Source organism: Sorex fumeus, unplaced genomic scaffold (genome assembly GCF_029834395.1).
Source record: "Sorex fumeus unplaced genomic scaffold, SorFum_2.1 ptg000131l, whole genome shotgun sequence".
NCBI lineage: Eukaryota > Metazoa > Chordata > Mammalia > Eulipotyphla > Soricidae > Sorex > Sorex fumeus.
Genome location: NW_026606188.1, coordinates 28,582,093 through 28,602,417, shown reverse-complemented (window position 1 = coordinate 28,602,417; position 20,325 = coordinate 28,582,093). Strand labels below are relative to the sequence as shown.

Here is a 20,325-nt window from a genome sequence, read left to right as displayed (position 1 = left end):
TTCCATGCTGCGTTTTTCCACTTGGCCAGGTTGACAGTATTGAGATGACTTAAACCCAATTTTTTATTGGGAAGCTGGACCTCTAGGGGAACTAGAGAAAAAGAAAAAAATGCATGTGATCTCATTTTTATCCCTTTCCATGGAAAGTGGTCATCTCTTATTTGCTCACAGTCACTGTAAAATGAAATCCATTTCAGTTTCTCATAAATAAGCATTGAATAAGCCCTAAAATATGTTTAATAGAATTTTCTCTTTATTGATACATTCGTGTTGAATATAAATGTAATTCCGAGATAATATTTAATTTTGTACTTTTCTACTAAATTAATTTTAGTACATGTTTTGATTTTGAAGGATTTATTTTTATGACACGTGCACACATATATAGTAAAAAGAAGTCAAGAAAGATTGAGAAATGAATCTATATGTAATGGAGCTATCAAAACAAAACAATCTAGTTGGTCAGAGAAGAAAATACCATGACTAATAAGTAATTTTAATGCTTCTTATTGGCTTTTTATAGAATTCCAAACTTTTATTAAATGGCAGTGTTTGACCTGAAAAGTAATTTAAAATAAAATTGTCTCCATAAAGGCTGAATATTTTCTTACCAAGATAACAGTAGATTGCTACTTCAGGCAGATAAGAATGGGTAGGGGAAAAGAAAAAAACATAAACTTCTGATCCATAGAGAACCTGAAATTATTGTATTCTGATGGAGCGGGAACTATATTAGGCACCATAGTGTTTCTTAGTAAAAATAGACTATCCATGTGTGTTAATAATGTTATGCTAAATCTCTAGTTCCTGATGACAGGCACTCTTAATGCTAATTACACTATCCTAGTAGAATGAAGCATCTGATGCTTTAGTCTTCTAAAAAAAATCTAAATAAAAAATAACTCAATGAAAAATTTTTAGTAGAATTGTGTCCTCTGCATTCAGTGAGATAGTTAAGTTGCAAGTAATAAAATGTCAGACTGAAAAATAGCTAGACACAGGCATGCTGGAAACTTAAAAGTCAATAAACCTGGATTCAAATCCTGACTTAATTGTTAATTATGCCTGTAGACCCCAGGGAATTGGTTATATTGCCTTTCGATATTATCATTTGTGATCTGGAGAAAACACAGTGTGTTTGCAGAGGTAGATTACCCAACTCACAGACTTAAACACTCTTGGAGGTGTTGTCATAAACCTAATTATATTCACAAAAAAACTAGCATTATAATTTATGGTTCTGAAATTTAAATATATTTATAAGATAAGTATATGATTCCAAATAAAATATGGAACCTATCTTACTAACAATTTTATGTACTTACTATATTTTGGAAGGGACAAAATCAAATTTACTTAAAATTACCACTGGAATAACCATGTCTCCCTATTTTACAAATTAGAAAACTTACAGTGATATAGAATGAGTTAATAAAGGCCCTTAAAATGACTAATTCAAACAGTTAACATATGGGTCAGGACACAGAGAAACATACTTTGATTTATTTTTTACTTGCAGTGCTCAGGGCTTATTCCTAGCCCTTCGCTTCATGGACCACTCTTGGCGAGGCTTGGGAACACCAGGAGTGCCGGATGTTGTACCTGGGTCAGCACCCTACCCACTATAGTACCTCTTTATCCTTAGAGAAACAAAACCAGATTCAGAGAGATAGTACAAAGATTAAGGTGCTTGACTTGCATGCACCTGATGCCAGTTAAATCACCACTTCCAGATACGGTCCCTTGGGTATTGCCTGGAAGAGACCTTGAGTTCAACAGTTGTGGTCCCCAAACAAAACAACAAAAATCTCAAATAATGGAGAATTCATTCAGAAGAAAACTACTCTAATATACTCTGAGAGATATTTTGAAATACAAATATATGTTGAGGATTCAAAGAAGGGAAAAATCACACAGGAATATTAATCTGTCACTGTCACTGTCACTGTACTCCCGTTGTTCATTGATTTGCTCAAGCAGGCCCAGTAACGTCTACATTGGAGACTTTGTTGTTACTGTGTTTGGCATATAGAATACAACACGTGTAGCTTGCGAGGCTCTGCCATGCGGGCGAGATACTCTCGGTATCTTGCTAGGCTCTTCGAGAGGGGCGGAGGAATCGAACTCGGGTGGGCCATGTTGGCTGCGTGCAAGGCAAACGCCCTACTGCTGTGCTATCACTCTAGCCCCCAGGAATATTAATCATGCCAAACAATGGGGGTTTATGTGCTAGAAAATAGTTGAAGATCAGTTAGTAGTTTAACAGAGTCGCAATACTACCAGTATTTGATAACTCAGTTGCATGCAACATGTTCTTATTTCTTTTTTGAATCACAACTCAAATGTCACCTACTCAGAATATGTTGGTCAAGGACCCCACAAATATAGCCTTTAAATGGTCTATTCCCCCCTATAGTGTATATTCTTGGTGCCTAAATCGGTGTTTATTTCATAACCTGGGGCTGACCAACAAAACATCTTTCATAAAATATGTGCTTAGTAAGTGTGATGGCAAAAAAATGGAATGTTCTGAGGAAATGATTTATTTTATGGGGCACATGAGGTTTAGAAAGCAGCTTACTGGTAACAGGCCCTGACTTTGAATGCACAAAAATAGCAGGGGAGGGAGGTTATGCAGATTTCATGGAAACACAGGATATAATCGAGCATATAATTGCACTATAGTATTTTTTCATTTCATCCTTACAATGAAATGAGGCCTAAGTGACTTTTGTAGGAACACAAAGTGACCTGTGAACTACAACATTGATTTTCTTTCTGCATCGCCACCAGTTCCAGAAATGCATGAGTTAAATAGAACAAGAGTTAACATAGAAATAAGTATCACTGCCTGGTAGCTTGTTGACTTTTAGTTCCAAGTTTTTATGCCAAGTCTTAATATTTAACATCAGTGTTGTCACCTTTCTGAAATGTCAGCTGCTTTTATTTGGCATCATCATTCTTACCTTGATTGTACGGGCTGCTTTGTGAGACAAGGATTTGCTGTCAGGCGCCACCCTGTGCTGGTCACCAGGCTTTTCTTTCACTAGTCAGTGACATCTTGTCAACAGTGCCACCACCTTTGCCCCTGGGCCTGTGAGCATGGCAATTGTTACATTCTTGATGGACACTTTTGAGAATTTGTCAACATGTTATTTATGATTTGGGAGGAGGAGATTCTTGGCTAACTTGCAAACTATTTCTTAAAGTTAGATGACTGTTTTTATTATTTTAGTGTACCTTTGGACTGCAGGAAGTAGAGATTTTGACTAAGAGTCTATCTGTGTTTCTTAACACAGGATTTGGATTAATTGAAGTCTAAAGAAAGCCGTGTTAAGTAACAAAATAGGAGACTAACACCCAAGAATGTCCGAGATTAGTACCAGGAATTTTACTCCTTGGCTTGGAGGCCAACCACACATGCTAGAGGAAAACGCAGCTCTGATAGAGAAGGGGGCACCAAATAAAGGGTGTTGGGAGGATCCTCCCAGGATAGGAGAAGCATGCTGAAAGTAGACTATAGACCAAACATTATTGCCACCATTGCCTCTTTTGCAAACCACAACACTCAATAGGAGAGAGAGAACAAAAGGGGATGCCCTGCCACAGAGGCAGGGTAGGATGGGAGGGGGTAGGAGGTGGGAGGGATATTGGGATCCGTGGTTGTGGGAAATGGGCACTGGTGGAGGGATGGGTATTTGATCATTGTATAATTGAAACCCAAGCAAAAAAATTGTAAGTATACAACTGTACCTCATGGTGTCTCACTAATAATATAATAAATAAATAAATAAATACATGAGGGGAGTTATGAAAAACAAAAAAAGAAAGCAGTGTTATTGCTGTTATCCAGTTGGTAAATTGAACCAATCACACTAAAACTAAAGTGTATAGTAGAATTTGTTGGATATGTATGAGCTTCTTTGCTCACCTGTATCTGGTGTCTGCTCATAAGTCATCTGTCTCCATAGCTAACAGAAGGAATCCTTCCAAGGCCTCAGCCACATGCCTTCTAACTCAAACGTTCAACCTTCTTTTCCTGAGAAGTTTCTGAGTCTCTCTCTCTCTTTCTGTCTCTCTCTAACACACAGACTTCTATGTTTTGTTTTTATCTTTTATCCCATCATCACTGTATGATGAAGATTTATGAGATCTGAAAACATAATTTGTTTACTGCTGTGTTTCTAGCACCTGGCCTTGTGGCTATTATATAGAAGCACTTCATAAATATTGTTGAAAAATTAATATGCCATAGAAACATTTTAGATCATGGGACACATGAGATTTGGGGAAGTACATTTAGCAAATTTGCTTAGCTCTGTTGGATTACCTTAGGTTGAAATTTTAGTTGCTGAGCTGTCACAACAAAATACCATACATGAAGTCACTTCTATACCATAAACTTAGTGTGTCTCACTTTTGGAAGCTAAAACTGTGAGGTCAAATTACAAAATTAGAGAGGTTGATGACTTTCTCTTCCTAATTGATAATGGGCTTCCTTCTTGCTGTGCCCTCAGAGGAAGGAGAAAGAATTGTTTGGGTGTTCTTTGAAGGGCACTAATCTCATTAGGAGAATCTCACCCCATCATCTCATCTATCTATAACTCATAAGGACCTCAACTCCCAAAATCTTCACTTTAAAGGAGATAATAGGATGCTAGAACTGGACTGTGGGAATAAAGATTAGATAGAAATAGATTAATAAAAGGTGAGAAAGAAAGACTAGCAATTGCAAACACAGAAAGTCAGAGTTCAATGAATACGATCTGTGACTGTTACGTTTATTTTTGTAGAGTGGAATAAGAGAGTTTGGATCAAATCATGAAGGGTTTAATAAAGATTTAAACGGACTGCAGTGAAAAACAATTAAAGCTTAAAGCAGACAAAATTGTGGTTTTCAAAGTCTTCCTTGATGTATAGTAAGGAGTGGACTCCAGTACTTGCTGAGGAAATATAAGACATTGTCTCAGTGACAAATAGTGGTGGTAAAGAAAAGGAATAGAAGTTCCCAGATTGAGGGCTTGAAGATAATACAGTAGGCAAAACATTCGCCTTGCCTGTGAACAATACCATTTCAATCCTTGTCACCCTTCATGGCCCCTGAGCACTTCTAGGACTTATCTGTGTGTTCAGAGCCAGAGTTAACCCAGAGCACTGCTGTGTGTGGCCCCCAAATTTTAAAAACATATACATTTTTCATAGATACATGTTTTGAAGAGTTACTAGATTTGCTGATGGAGAAGGAAGGGGAATGAAAGAGCAAAGATATCAAGAATGAAATGGACTTTTGGATTAAGCTGGATGAATGGTCACTGTCATTGTCCTCCCGTTGTTCATTGATTTGATCAAACAGACCCAGTAACATCTCCATTGTGTGAGATTTATTTATTTATTATTTATTATCTATTTATTACCGTGTTTGGTATATCGAATACATCACGGGGAGCTTGCCAGGCTTTGCCATGCAGGCGAGATACTCTCGGTAGCTTGCTGGGCTCTCCGAGAGGGGCCGAGGAATCGAACTTGGTTTGGCCATGTTGGCTGCGTGCAAGGCAGATGCCCTACCCACTATGCTATCACTCCAGCCTGGATGAATAGTAATATCATAAAATAAGAGGAAAACAGAAGTGGAGGGGGAGGGCTAGGCCTTTTTCTTTCAAGTGCAGAGGGATTCTTCCCTGCTATTACTTTACTGTGCTAAAAAGCTGTAAGTTGTAGATGGGAGTTAGTTTAGATGGAGACAAGAATATCACTTAGATTATGGTTAATATTCTTTCATCCATTTCATTCTGTAGTCATATTCTATATGCAGCTTCCAAATAACTTAAGAGCAATATAGATATAATCTTTCAGAGGAGAGAATAAATTGAGTCATTATTTTTTCAAAACTTTTCTATAGCCTTTATATCTTTTCTCAAAATTTTATTACAAATATTAATCTTCCAAAATGAAGCGAAATCTGATATTTTATATTGCAGTTGTAATCATTGTATTTACACCTTTGCAACATGGAAGTAGCTAATCTAAATTAATTTCTGCATTACAAGTTTTTGTCTTCAATGATATTTTTTTCAAAATGCAGAGTAACTGAGTTGAAGATAATTAATTCATTAATCCAGTCTATGAATTAATCTCACCATAGGTAGCTTCAAAATGTTATTTATTCTTTCCCTTAAAATAATCTCAGAATGGATGCTTCTAATGCAGCTGTACCCCAAGATAGGTGCCATCAGTAGTTATAACCCAATGACATATAAGTAAAATGAGTAAGTCAATACTATTTGATGATTTTTAATTGGCTGAAACTAGCAGTGTTATTTTCTCCTCTGCCGTCAAACACTTAATTACCAGTAGTGTAGTTTTTAAGTCTGTCTAAAAATTTCTTCCTAGAAAATCAAATTAGGAAAGAATGCAGTTGGGCTACACAGTTACGATGTGATATGTGTGATTTGTTTTTACTAAACCACATAACTACTATTCATACAAATGTCTCTATGTACAGTCCTTGACAAAGCCAGGTAAAATGTAATAATACAAGAGGTAGCAAGTATTAATAGGATTATAAAATACTAGTCCATTATAGCCAAATATTGTATTTGACTTATATTTCTATTCTCACATGAAATAAATTGTTTATTTTATTAATATCTAGTTTAAAATATAAATTAATATATAAAATTTAATTTTTGATTTTGAAAATTTCAGTGTATTTTTATATATGTGCTATTGAATAAATGTTCAATTGAGTCATTGTAAATAAATTTTAGTTCTTTTTCTATTTTGAAGATATATATAATAGAGAAATATACTTATGTAAATGGGGCAGCTTGATAACACAGCTATTTTAATCTCTGATTTTTAATATTGCTCTACTTATCTGCAGCTTATTTTGGAACAGGTTGTTTGCTTTCATTGAACCTTGTTTTTCTATCATCAATGGAGAAAAACTTCTAATTTGAATAGCTGTGATCAAAAAGAGAAAATAAGTGCAAAATATTTTTTCACTGAATTTGGTAAAATATTTCCAAATAGACAAGCATCTTCTGATTTTCAGAATAAAGTCAGTGTCCTGTTTTGCAATAGATGCTGGATTTGGACAATGTATGGATTATTGTTAGATTTTAATACCTTAAAAGTTTATAAAGGTCTCCATTTGCACACCATTTTGAGTATCTGTACAGCTAATAATATTATTTTATTCTCTTGAATAGGGCCTTCCTTCATAGTTGTTGAATTGAATATGGTCAACACATTGTGTGATAATAAATGAGCTCAGATAGAGAAGGGAGCACCAAATAAAGGGTGTTGGGAGGATCCTACCAGGATGGGAGAAGCATGCTGAAAGTAGACTCTAAACCAAACATGATTGCCTCTCAATGCCTCTTTTGCAAACCACAACAACCAAAAGGAGAGATAGAACAAAAGGGAATGCCCTGCCACAGAGGCAGGGTGGGATGGGGGAGATGGGGGGTGGGAAGGATACTGGGATTTGTGGTGGTGGGAAATGGGCACTGGTGGAGGGATGGGTATTTGATTATTGTATAATTGAAACCCAAGCACAAAATTTGTCAGTCTACAGCTGTACCTCCTGGTGTCTCACTAATAAAAACAAAACAAAACAAAACAAAACAAAAACTTAGGCTAAAAATATCGATTATCAGCCTCGAAAGAGAGTAGGAAGGAGGGTCCTATTTAGTTTGCTGCAAGGTTGCCCAGTTCTTCCTGGGAGCTCCTACCTTCGTGCCTGAATATTCTGAGTATCTGTCCTGCCTGACAGATTTCTTCAGTAATCTGATACTTGCTTTCCATCTGAAGCTAGTTTCTTTTAGCTATCATTTATTTGTTTGTTTTTGTTTGTTTGTTTGTTTTGTTTTCTTTTGGAGCCTCATTCTGGTGCTCAGGGATTACTGATAGCTCTGTGCTCAGGGATCACTTCTGTAGAGGCTCTTGGGACCATATGCAATGCCAGAAGTCAAACTAGGGTTGGACAAGTGCTCTATCCACTGAAGAACAATGCTCGTCTCCAGTCCTAAATCTAGCTTCTGATACTTAAAAAAAAGTCTATTCTGAGCTGGGATCTAAAAATCATGGAAATCAGAAAAAAATCTGTATTTTGATCTGAAACAGTGTGAAGTGCAGAACACTGTGTTCATTTATAGGATCGGATTTTAGAATCTGTAAGTTTACATAGTGATTTTCTTACCCAGATCTGTCCTTTACTACTCCCACTAGGTGAGCTTTCCAGAGTTTCAATCTTTGAGAAAGATGAGTTAAATGTTGTCTCCATCTGCCTCATAGAAGGTTGAACCTTATTTATTTAATTTAGAAAATTTATTTATTTTTTGGCTTTTTGGGTCACATGGGAAATACTCAGGAATTACCACTGGCAGTCCTCAGGAACTATATGGGATACTGGGAATCAAACTTGGGTGGGCCACATGCAAGGTTAATATCCTAATCTGATGTACTATCACTCCAGCACTTGATTACTAAACCTAATAATGTGGTTGAGTAATAATGTAATAATGGTGTATACAACAGTCCTCAAGAGCCATCTACTGTTGGGGCTCAAACTTAGGGTGCCATGTATGCCAGGCAGAAACTCCAGCTATGTGAGGTATCTCTTCATCTCAAAATGATTGACTTTCAATTCTTTAGACTAACCTTTCTCCACCTTTTTCCAACTGTGGTCCTGCATTCCTTCTGAACTAATTTTCATCCTGCCTCCCATCCTACCATTTGATGCCTGGTCTCATGCTCTGTACAATCATTTCTGTGATTTTTTCACCTGTGATCAACTTAAGTATCCTTTGGGCTTGCAAGGAACTATCTCTGCCCTGGCTGATAAATGCTGATCTAGAACATAGTTGATTATTTCATGCAAAAATTAATATTTTTGATGGAAATTCTCATTTTCCGATAAATGATATTAATAAAGAGACAAATTACTCAAAACAAGTCTGATGAATTTAACATATACTTTTAATATTTTTATGCCCAATTATATGCTAAGTACTAAAGTTGGATTAAGTAAGACATATGCACATCCATGGGCCAGAGAGTTAGTGCAGAGGCAATGTACCTTACTTTTATGTGTTCAACTCCAGTTTGAATCCTGCACATTACTTATGGTTCCAGAGCACTGTCAGGGATAGCCTTGAGCACGGTCATGAATATTCCCTGGGCACTATGGGGTGTGGCCTAAAACTCACCCCACCCCACCCCCAACTAAAAGAAAAGAAGACATATTAGTTTATAAGCTGATACGTATAGGATAAAATAAGAAGTCAGTTTGATTTGGGGGAGTCAGAAATTTTCCAGATGTAGATGAAAATAGTTCTAGCTATTCAAGGATAGGTTGGAATTTTCAAAGTTGAAAACCCAACAGGAAGGATTTTTTAAATTTAATTTTTAAAATATTTTTTATTTTATAAATTAGCTCACAATATTTGATAACATTAAATATTCAAACACCAATCCCACCACCATTATACCTTCCCACCACCATATTTTGGGTGTTTCCATCCTGAACCCCAATCCCAGCCTGAAAGTAGAACTGAAATAATATATTTTGTATTGTTTGTTATGAAAGACCACAAAAGATGCTACAAAAAAAGTTTCCTTAGAGGAAAAGAGGGTGAGGATTGTTGTATTCCACCCAGGGGTCATAAGCCCTTCTATAAGAGATCACTGACATGTTGTTAGAAGTGGAGCCTTAAGTGCTTTCATATGTTAAATCAATATGCCAAAAACCAGTAACAATGATGGGTCTCATTCTCCTGACCCTGAATGAGCCTCCAATGTTGCACTTTTTAAAATCTCAGGGCTAGGACGAAGGAGATATTACTGGGGCATGCCCGAGGCAATCGATGAACAACAGGATGACAGTGATACAGTGCTATATATAAATATATATATATACATATATCAATATTTTTCTCTAAGATTTGCTGCCTCCTACTTTGAACCCCATCAAATGTGGTACGGTAGTCTTGGAGTGTGGGTTAGGTATGTAGTATGAAGTGTTGCAGGGCTACCTGTGATCCAATAATAGGTTCACTTGTGGGTGAGTGAATATATTCACCTGGGCCCCCCAAGTGAAATAGCCTGGCATGGAGTCTGGCAGCATGGTTATGGCAAGTGACATGTTTAGCTCCCTTCCGGGAGAGAAGGATGTGCAATCTGGATGGCAGCCGATGACGAGATTATCTGGTGCCAGCCAAATGTGGTTTATGGGCATGACTGCTGAGTCACCAATAACAAGTGATATGGGCAGAGGATCTCCATTCCTGATCCCGTTTAACCCGGAGTTCTCAGTCACAAAGTCCTGCATACCTGGGTTTCCCGGGGTTTCCTTCATATGTGAGGAAGGAATAATTTAGGTAAAAAATAAAAATCAAGTCAAATGCATAGATGGATTTATGAATTCTACTGTTTGTTTTGAAAAAAGATAATTTCATAAATTGAAGCAGAATATGTGATTAGCATTAGTAGGGGAGAGTAGAAAGCTTGCCACATGGGATCAGAGATAGGGAAGAGAGAAAGCCCAGCCCTGAACTAGGATTATATAACACTGATGAGTTCCTGCAGCATTCTTTGGGTAGAAAGTCATGAAGATTTTATATGTGCAAATGAAATAATAAATTTTAAGTGCAACCCATATAAATCTGGTACTCTTAGAGTCAATGCATGTTATGAAGTTATTTTTCAGTTGAATTTTTAGTAACAGAAATCTTTATTTTTTCTACCCTAAAAATTCTGAGTGGAGCAAAGTGAACTTAAAAAGAAGCCATCTTGGGGCCAGAGCGATAGTACAGCAGGTAGGGCATTTGCCCTGCACATGGTCAACCCAGGTTCGATCCCAGCATCCCATACGATCAGCCAAGCACTCCAGGAGTAATTCCTAAGTGCAAAGCCAGGAGTAACCCCTGAGCATCGCTGGGTGTGATCCAAAAGAAAAAACAAAAAGCATGTTGGGCAGGTGCTGTGCTTAAAGTGCATAATTTGCTAATCCCAGCACAAGTGGTCGGATCACCAACACCACGAGCTCCCCTAAAAATCTCCAACTGTTTATCTGAGACCCCTAAGTACCACTCTGGCAGGCCAGACAATCCTGCAGCACCCAAGCCGCAGCATCTTCAGGGGGTTAAATCTAATGACTTGTCTGCTTGACTGAGTATTTCTGGGAACCTCCAGCCCTCAGAGTGTTTCTGGGAGCAACCTAGCCGCTGGGCTTGGGATACACCCAGAAAAAGATTTAAAAAGAAAAAGATCATCATCTTTAAACAACCTATTTTTGGATGTGTCAATGGCTGAGATGTTGTCTAAAAGAGATGTATGTTTCGTACCTTTTGTACTTAAAAATATGCAGAATATCTAACCGTCCTTAAGCTCTGTTTTCGTTTGTTTGTTTTTTGGCCTTTCAGGTCACATCTGGCATTGCTCTGGGGTTAGTCCTGGCTCTGAGGAATTACTCTTGATGGTGCTTGGCGGACAATATGTGATGCCAGTGTTCTAACCTGGGTCAGTTGCGTGCAAAGCAAATGCCTGCCCCACTGAACTATCGCTCCTGACCCTTAAAATCTACTTTAATTCTCCCTTCTATCCTTACCTAAGTTCATTGCTTCCTATGTTGACCCTAGTTTTCTTATCATGTTTTAAGTCTATTTTGAAGAACCAGATAGTGCTATTAAAATTATAAGTTAAATCTCACTTTAGAAGTGAAAAGGGGGGCTGTAGCGATAGCATAGCAGGTAGGGCATTTGTCTTGCATGCTGCTGACCAAGGTTTGATTCTCAGCATCCCATATGGTTTCCCTGATCACCGCCAGGAGTAATTCCTGAGAGCAGGAGATAGGAACAACTGCTATGCAACGCCGGGTGTGACCCAAAAAGAAAAAAAAAATGGAAAGGAAAGCAGAAATGCAAGTTTTTATTTACAAATCTTCCAATAATGTTAGGTGTTTCTTCAACTTCAGAGCATACAAAATAAAAGAGATATAAGGACAACAAGAACATTGTATGTTAACAATGATTATGAGACTGAAGAGACAGTAAAACAAATAAGATGCTTGCTTGTAAGCAAGACATATATATATATGATGTAACATGCATTAGTTATAATATATACCTGTATAAATAATTTTAATGATACGGATAATGATTACTCTTTAACATACACTCTATTCTAAGTGGAAACCAACATGTACACCCCGTGTGATTACCACTGAGTTTGAGGCATATTTTAAATTATAAATAGCAGAGAGAGAGTCAGACAAGCTTGTGAAGTATATTAAGGAAATGTCTCAGGAAGCACATACTTGATTGAATAAACTGAATTTTGAAGGATGATTAGGAGTTCAATGGACAAAGAAAATGTTAGATTGTATTTTAGGGCAGAGGAAATATATTGGATAATGCATGGAGCTGAGGGTTATGATAAAGTCTGATTTTAATCTTGTGTTTGGGTAGCTATTGTGTGACTTTATTTACTATCATCTTGATGTAAATAAACTCCAGTGACCTTGTATGTTTTGTTCACATCTATATTCCCCCCAGGTCTCACTTTCTGCTAAATAAATTCTTGAATGAAAATAGTTTTAGATGAATACTAAGAGTTGTGCCAACTTTGATGATAGGCGTGCCATAGTAAATTGTATCTCTGAAGCATAAATGTATTTACTCTTATAAACCAGTGTTACCCCAATTAAAAATAGATTAAAAGAAAAATAGAATGGGACATAAAACTCAAGAGCTGAATACATTGTTTGCATGTGGGAGTGGTAAATTTGATTCCAGAGCACCTTATTGTCCCCAGAGCACTCTTGGGAGTGAATCCTGACCACAGGGATATGAGTAGTCTCTGAGTACGATGTGAAAAGAAAAGTTTGGCTTTAGCTATACTTATGTTCAAATGCACAAGAATGCTGCCTGGGGCCTGGAGCTATAGTACAGCAGGTAGAGTGCTTGTCTTGCAGGTGGCCGACATGGGTTAGATCCCCAAAATCCCATTTGTTCCTCTGATGACTGCCAGGAGTAATTATGAGTAATGCAGGTAGACCCAGGAGTAAGACAGAATCAGTGCCAGGTATGGCCCCCAAACAAAACAAAACAAAAACAAAGAAACAAAAACAAAACTGTCTATTGACTGGGATTATGAATCGAAGGGTTTGAACTCATGCATTGTGTGTGGGATCCCCAAAATAGACCCTGATCACCATATCTGGAATCATACTCCCAGCACTGCCAGCTGTGGCTCCAGAGCAAATCATTTTTCAAAATATATGCCCATATAAAGAAATTTTAATGTGGGTTTTTCTAAAGTTATGGGGAAGTTAAGCATACCGCTGCTTCAACTGATAGTCAAATGTTTTCAAATTAATTAGTAAGTTAAGAGAACTATTTTTTAAATTTCCTTAGCCTATAGAAAGTCACTTATTTATAGAATCTAAGTAGTAAGTTAAGAGAACTATTTTTTAAATTTCCTTAGCCTATAGAAAGTCATTTATTTATAGAATCTAAGAAGGACATTAGGCTGGGTTATTTTTTAATATGTGGAGAAGAAAGTTCTGAATGTGAGAAATTTCAGAATTAGCAAGGCACCGAATATTTCTGAGGAGTAATGATTGGAACATTTTATCTTAGGGATAAACACTTTAAGGATGGCTAAGGTAGTGTAAAGAAGATTAGCTAACAAAACATTATCTTGTTTTATGTGCTGTTCCCACCTAGTAGCTCACAGGTATTCAATCTACTTTGACTTTTGTGATCATTTCATTGTTATATTTCTAACTAGTTTTAAGTAAAAAGTAAAGTAAAGGCCCTCCCATTGATCATCGATTTGTTCGAGCGGGCCCAGTAACGTCTCCATTGGAGACTTTGTTGTTACTGTGTCTGGCATATCGAATACTCTCGGTAGCTTGCTGGGCTCTCCGAGAGAGGCGGAGGAATCGAACTCGGGTTGGCCATGTTGGCTGCATGCAAGGCAGACGCCCTACCCACTGTGCTATCGCTCCAGCCTAACTAGTTTTAAGTTTTATAAATAACAAATAAAAGGGGGGGATGTTGACATTGGGTACCATGAAGAAAACGAGAGTAGTCTTTAGTTTTTGATCTTTAATTAGAGTATTTTCAGTGCTTTTTTTTTTTTAAATGCTACCTTTATATGCTACCTGTAATTTTGTTTGTTTCACTCACTGTATCCCTGTCATCCCGTTGATCATCAAATTACTTGAGTGGGCACCAGTAATGTCTCTATTCCTCCCAGCCCTGAGATTTTTAGCAGCCTCTTCTTACTCATCTTTTCCCAATGAATGTAGGCTCTTTCAGGGTCAGGGGAATGAGACCTGTTGTCCTTACTGTTTGTTTAATATAAAATAGGTCACTGTCCTCCTGTTGTTCATAGATTTGCTCGAGCGGGCCCAGTAACGTCTCCATTGGAGACTTTGTTGTTACTGTGTCTGGCATATCGAATACGTCAAGGGGAGCTTGCCAGGCTCTGCCGTGCGGGCGAGATACTCTCAGTAGCTTGCCGGGCTCTCCGAGAGGGGCGGAGGAATCGAACTCGGGTCGGCCATGTTGGCTGCGTGCAAGGCAAACACCCTACCGCTGTGCTATTGCTCCAGCCCATAAATTTGCTAATTATTGAAAATTAGAAAATTAATAAAATTAGACATTTTAAAAATAAAGGTCATCTAAAATCCCAAGTTTGAGATATAACTGATTTTTATGTTCTTGCTTACTTTTTTAAATAGGTGGACTAATTAAGAGATATATAATACATTTAGAAGTGAAGATTTACTAGAAGCTCTGAATTCATGTCTGTTGCTAACGCATTCTTTTTTTTTTTAAACTTGGAGACTAAATACTCCTTCATATCAATGTGTTCTTTTTTCATTCTGTATCATTCCTAAGGCTGACATAACAATCTTTTGTGCAGAAATATCTTTGAGTTGCTAATCCTCATTCTTCAACCTGTTTTATGACTGTTTCTCATATCTGTTATTTACTAACACTATTTGATGATTGTGTAATTTTTTAAATCTATATAACATTTTTTAAAAGAAAATATGCATTGTGAAGGACTTGAGTTTGAACTCAGAGCAAAGAATCCATATCCAAAGTTCTTGGAATCTCTTGGTAATTTAGTTTGGAGATGGCTGTTTACTCTTGAGAGTAATTACCCGCTGGCAGAGCAGAAATTTGAGATGCTTGAGTTCCCTTAGTTAGGAGGCTAAGGGGAACAATTGTCAAGACCCAGAAAAGAGGGGAACCTCAGGGTGTGAATGTAATTTGAGGATCAAGGGACTGAGTAGCTATAGCACCACACTGTGGCAAAAAGACACAGATAAAAACCAAAATAGCCCTGTATATACACAATATGAAAAATGACTCCTGTTACTGGTAAGACAGGCAATGATTTAAGTTACATCATACACCTATATATGTCAACGATGGTTGTTTTTTGGTCAAAAAAGAAAAAAAATATTTTATAAAGAAGTTGTACTTGAGTTTTGCACGTGTGTTTATCTTTTGATATTGGAGGTTTGCTCTGGTCTGTTTATTTTTTAGTTTTTTATTTTGAATTTAAGAAATATCTTAGAAAATTGATCTAGATCATTTTCATAAGGTAATTCATGCTCAAGAATTTCAGGGACACACTTTAGAAGAGAATTTATAAGTCTGTAAATGCAAATGTAATCACATAAATGTTATATATGTATATATATATATACTTGTCTTTTTAGATTGTTGCCAAGTGTCATTTGTAATTGTAATTATTAACAAGGTAAATTCATCTATAAGATAAAGATATAAAATACTTTAGTTTAAAACTGCAAATGAGATGAAAACTTGAAGTGACATTCATGTCACCTACTAAGGCATATGGGGTCATACGTATTTTTGTGATCAGCATTAGATCCTAATTTCTTGAAGTTTTTAAGATTCCTCAGATGTGAAAAGTGCTTCTGTTTTTTTTTTCTGAGAATCCCTTGTATCAGAAATCATTTGTAGCCATATGTAAAACTTGACTCTATTTGAATTTTAGTTATATAGTGCTAAGAAAATCTCATCAAAAGATGTGTTTGCTTCTTCATATATCTTTGTAAACAGGCACATTCACACATAATACACACATGTACATAACCGCATGCAATACCCCTCGAATTAACATGCATCAAATAATCTCCCACTTACCAATATTATAGACTTTGCCTTTGCTGAGGATTCTGTTCATAGTATTGCAATCCCATGTTTTGACAGGAGAAAGTATTTTTACAACAGGACTGTCTAATATTTAGAAATATACCTTGAAACCAGAACATTCAATGGCAAATGATGACTGTCATAACTGAAGCCCAGATGCCATCAGAATACTCTTGGCTGGTCTCAGAGCCACTTCATTCTTTCAGTTGATGAGTTTGATGCCTTTACTCCATATAAAGTGAACTTCACTTTGCATTCTAAATGGTGGAAGGCCAGAAATAATTTTTATGCAAGTCATGGCCATCTTTATCTACCCAAGACACATGCCTGTAAAATTAAAGTTCTGCTCAAATAACTTCTTTTGAGTGATGATTCACAAGAGAAAGAAATTCTTACTTGGGAATTAATGAGCCCTCTTCATTCAGAAACAACTTTGGCAGAGAAAAATCCATTCTTTTCATTTTGTTAGTATTTATTTTCAGAGAAAGTGAGAAAGGAAGGGAGGGAGGGAAGAGGAGAGAGAGATAGAGAGAGAGAAAGAGAGAGAAGAGAGGAGAGCAGAGAGAGATGGAGAAACAGACTTTAAAAACATTAGGTGTTCTGTGATCCTTAATAACCTCTAGGCCAAAAAGAATATGAAAGCTTTTGCAGGACTTCAGTATGCCATGCACTTTGCACAAGTATTTTCATTAAATTTTCCTAACAATGCAAGTAATATAATTAAAATGATAAGTTAACAAAAATGAAATATCTAGCTTTGAGAGCCATCTTAATATCTTTGAATGAAGTTATTTTAGTGACTTTGTTTGTTGTGGGTTGGAAAAATCAAATTCCCTAAGGCATAGATATACATTACCCACTTCTTAAATGAGATGTCTCCCTGTACATGATGCTCTACCGTGCTTTGCAGTATCCAAGTTGGGTAGGAAATTAGGCTACCACCAGCCTTTCTTCTACTCTACTGAAACTGGTAGAGTAGAAAAGGCATGGCCGTATTAGGTGTTGTTCCTATAACCTCTGAAACAGTAGTGAGATTACTAGCAATTAAATTTAGGCCTTCTACCTTCTTGTGTCCCACATATCTAAGCACTAAACATTTCCACAAATTAAGTACCCCCCAAACAAGGTTAATGATATCATGAAGATAAATTCTGAAGTGATTCTCTTTTGGGTTTGAATCTTTGCATGCTTTATATAGAGATCTTGTTTTATTTAATTATTTTTATTCTATTAACACATGCTGTACTGCCTTTCAAATTAGAAAATGAGGGTATATGAATGTCACTTGCTGCTAACTGACTTTTTTGCCAGTTTTCATCTGTATTAAAAGGCCAATTAAATCTAGACCAATCCAAATGTTGTGAAGTGCTTTACTGTCAAGTTATCATTTGTAAAAAATAAGATTAAATGCACAAATAATGTTGTGCTGTTTGTTTTTTGCAGTCACAACATGGAGCTTCAGTTTCTTCCCAGCCTGAGCTACCCCTGTTTTATACTCCTATTGATCTGGTGGACATTAGCGTGGAAATGGCTGGATTGAAGTTCATCAATCCTTTTGGTCTTGCGAGTGCAACCCCAGCTACTAGCACATCAATGATTCGAAGAGCTTTTGAAGCAGGTTGGGGCTTCGCCCTGACTAAAACTTTCTCTCTTGATAAGGTAAGAAAACATTGTGAAGGCATGGTTAGATGTTTGTCATGCATTATAATCAGGGTATGAAATTATTAAGGAAATATATTTTGATAAAGAAGTGTTAGTTATTAAACCATTGGACATGCCTTTGACTGTACATTAGCCTTTGATTTCTTTTATTCCTCTGTTTCAGGGAGAAGAGGGGAGGGCATATATATATATATATTTTAAATTTATTTTGCTTTGATTAGGGAGCATCAAAAATACAGGTAGTACACAGATGAATAATTTACTAATCCCAAATACATGAATTCTTACCTTATATTATTATTTTATGATTTCTTGGTAAATGTGAATTGAGACTCTGACTTAAGTCATATTTAGCAAGATAGAGGTTTTGATTTGCATATTATCCTAAGATCTCTTTGAAGTTGGAAAGATCCCTTCAGCATAACTCATGATCCGGGAGCAAATAAGATGATTTTGAAATTTTTAATACAGAAACTTTCTCCAAAATACACATTTTTTAGTTTAATTTGACACTTTTATTTGCACTCACACTGTTAAGGGGGCACAGTTAGTAGAAAATAAATTACATATTAAAGTTGAGATTGATTCTTTAAAAGTACACAAAGCATATACATGCATGATTTAAGAGTGGGATAATTTATGCAGTAGAGTGTTGCATCCTTATGTGCTTTTTAATTAGAAAAGAGCAACAAAATATAACATTTATCAGACTCTTGATTGAGAAAATTTTAAATGTTAAACCTATTGATGTGTTTAGTCCTAACTGGTGGTTAGTAATAATTAATGTATAAGAATGTGTGAGAACCCAGTGACTAAGAAAAGAGGATCATTATTGAAATCACCCTTATCCTTAGGCAACGAAAATAATAGAGAGCAAATATGCCCCATTAAGCACATTCTCTCCTTCTTTCTCCTTTTCCTAGAATCAATAGCTGGCATATTATGGCTAAAACATTATGGCTGTCTTATTCTGACAGCTTTACAAGAAGCTGTGTGCAACTGTGGTCAGGAAAATACAGGGAATCCTCAAAAGTTAGGAAAACCAATGCATTAAAAAAGCACATTTATTTAAATAGCTAAAGGGAAGTTTACATCTTTCAAGTACACTGGCTAAATATTTAGTAGTACTTTGGTTAAACAAGGTGTAAAAATAAATAGAACATGCTGGGTTCAGCTTTATAATGTAATTCATCAATTGTTTACAAGCCTGTAGACTATTGATAGTATATTTTTCATTGTTTCAATTCATTTAAAAAATATTCAGAACTGTAATCAAACACTTTAACCTACTGGGGAAAACTGAGTCTTCGATAGAATATAATAACTACATTAGCTATGTTATTTTTAAAAATTATATGTAAACAGAAGTCAGCTACCAGTCAAGAATTATAGGAAACAGTCTTTGCTTTGAATTAGCTGTTTTCTTTGCTTGAAAAAATTGAATTCTGATTAATCAGCGACATCTGCCTTTACTCTCGAGGTGACATACATTGATTTGTGATGCAGCCTCCCTGAGTAACCTAGGAGCAGTTTCCTTTATTAGAATCACCAGCAGAAAGAGATGGAAGCTAACTTCTTTCTAAACCTTCAATTTAAATTTAATCTATCAATTCAGGAGTCTGTGATGCTGGTTCAAAAGGAGAGTTATGAACAAATGCAAATTAAATTTGGCACATAAAACATAATGACGCGGGTTTAAGAAGCTCTGTTTTACCTACTTTGATGCTAGTTTCAACAAAATATTTGTGAAAGGCCTATTTTATTCATATATGTGCAGATTATAATAGGAAATAAAGCCACCTTGGATTTTTATTGCCATTTTTAAAAAATGATTATATAACACATGAATTTTCAAAGCAGAGAGCTACTTTCTGTGCTCTCTTATTTTACCCTTAATTAATGATTAAGTCTGTCATGACTATATCATTGTCTTATGAACTTCTGTGTTTCCTAACCAATGAAATTAATATAAAAGTCACTAGATAAAACAAATTTTCCTCAGAGCCTCTTACTAAAGACAAAGTTAAAATATTATATGCACTATACAGCAGCATGATATTATAGCATAGCAGCTTATATTAGCTTTATTATAATTTCTACTTCAATTCTAGAATCTGCTTAAAATATATTGAAATTCACAATCTTGACATTTTTAAATCTGTGTGATTTTACCATGATACAGGTTATTCTATGGAGTTTTGTTATTATATGAAATATTAATATTTCACAATACAGTTTTGATGAAGTACAGTTTGCCAAGCCTGCATATGATAGAGAAATTAAATGCTTATCAAGGGAGTTCAGTAAAGATTAGAGCCCTGACTGAACATCTGCTGGAAATTTTATTATCCTGTCCTACTGACATGTGACTCCCTCGTTGTTTTTCTGGATTGACAGCTGAATATTGCACTGATTTCTGCAGCAAATATGTTTAGGTGAACTTTGTTTCCCTTTTTTT

At 36.1% G+C, this 20,325-nt stretch overlaps 1 protein-coding gene across 1 annotated transcript in view; it reads left to right on the top strand.

Annotated features, from left to right (window-relative positions):
• Positions 1-20,325, top strand: part of DPYD (dihydropyrimidine dehydrogenase) — a 960,132-nt gene that overhangs the window by 460,109 nt on the left and 479,698 nt on the right. The window contains exon 13 of the mRNA XM_056139087.1: positions 17,649-17,864. Within this exon, the coding sequence (XP_055995062.1) occupies positions 17,649-17,864 (216 nt within the window). The remainder of the gene's footprint in view (positions 1-17,648; positions 17,865-20,325) is intronic.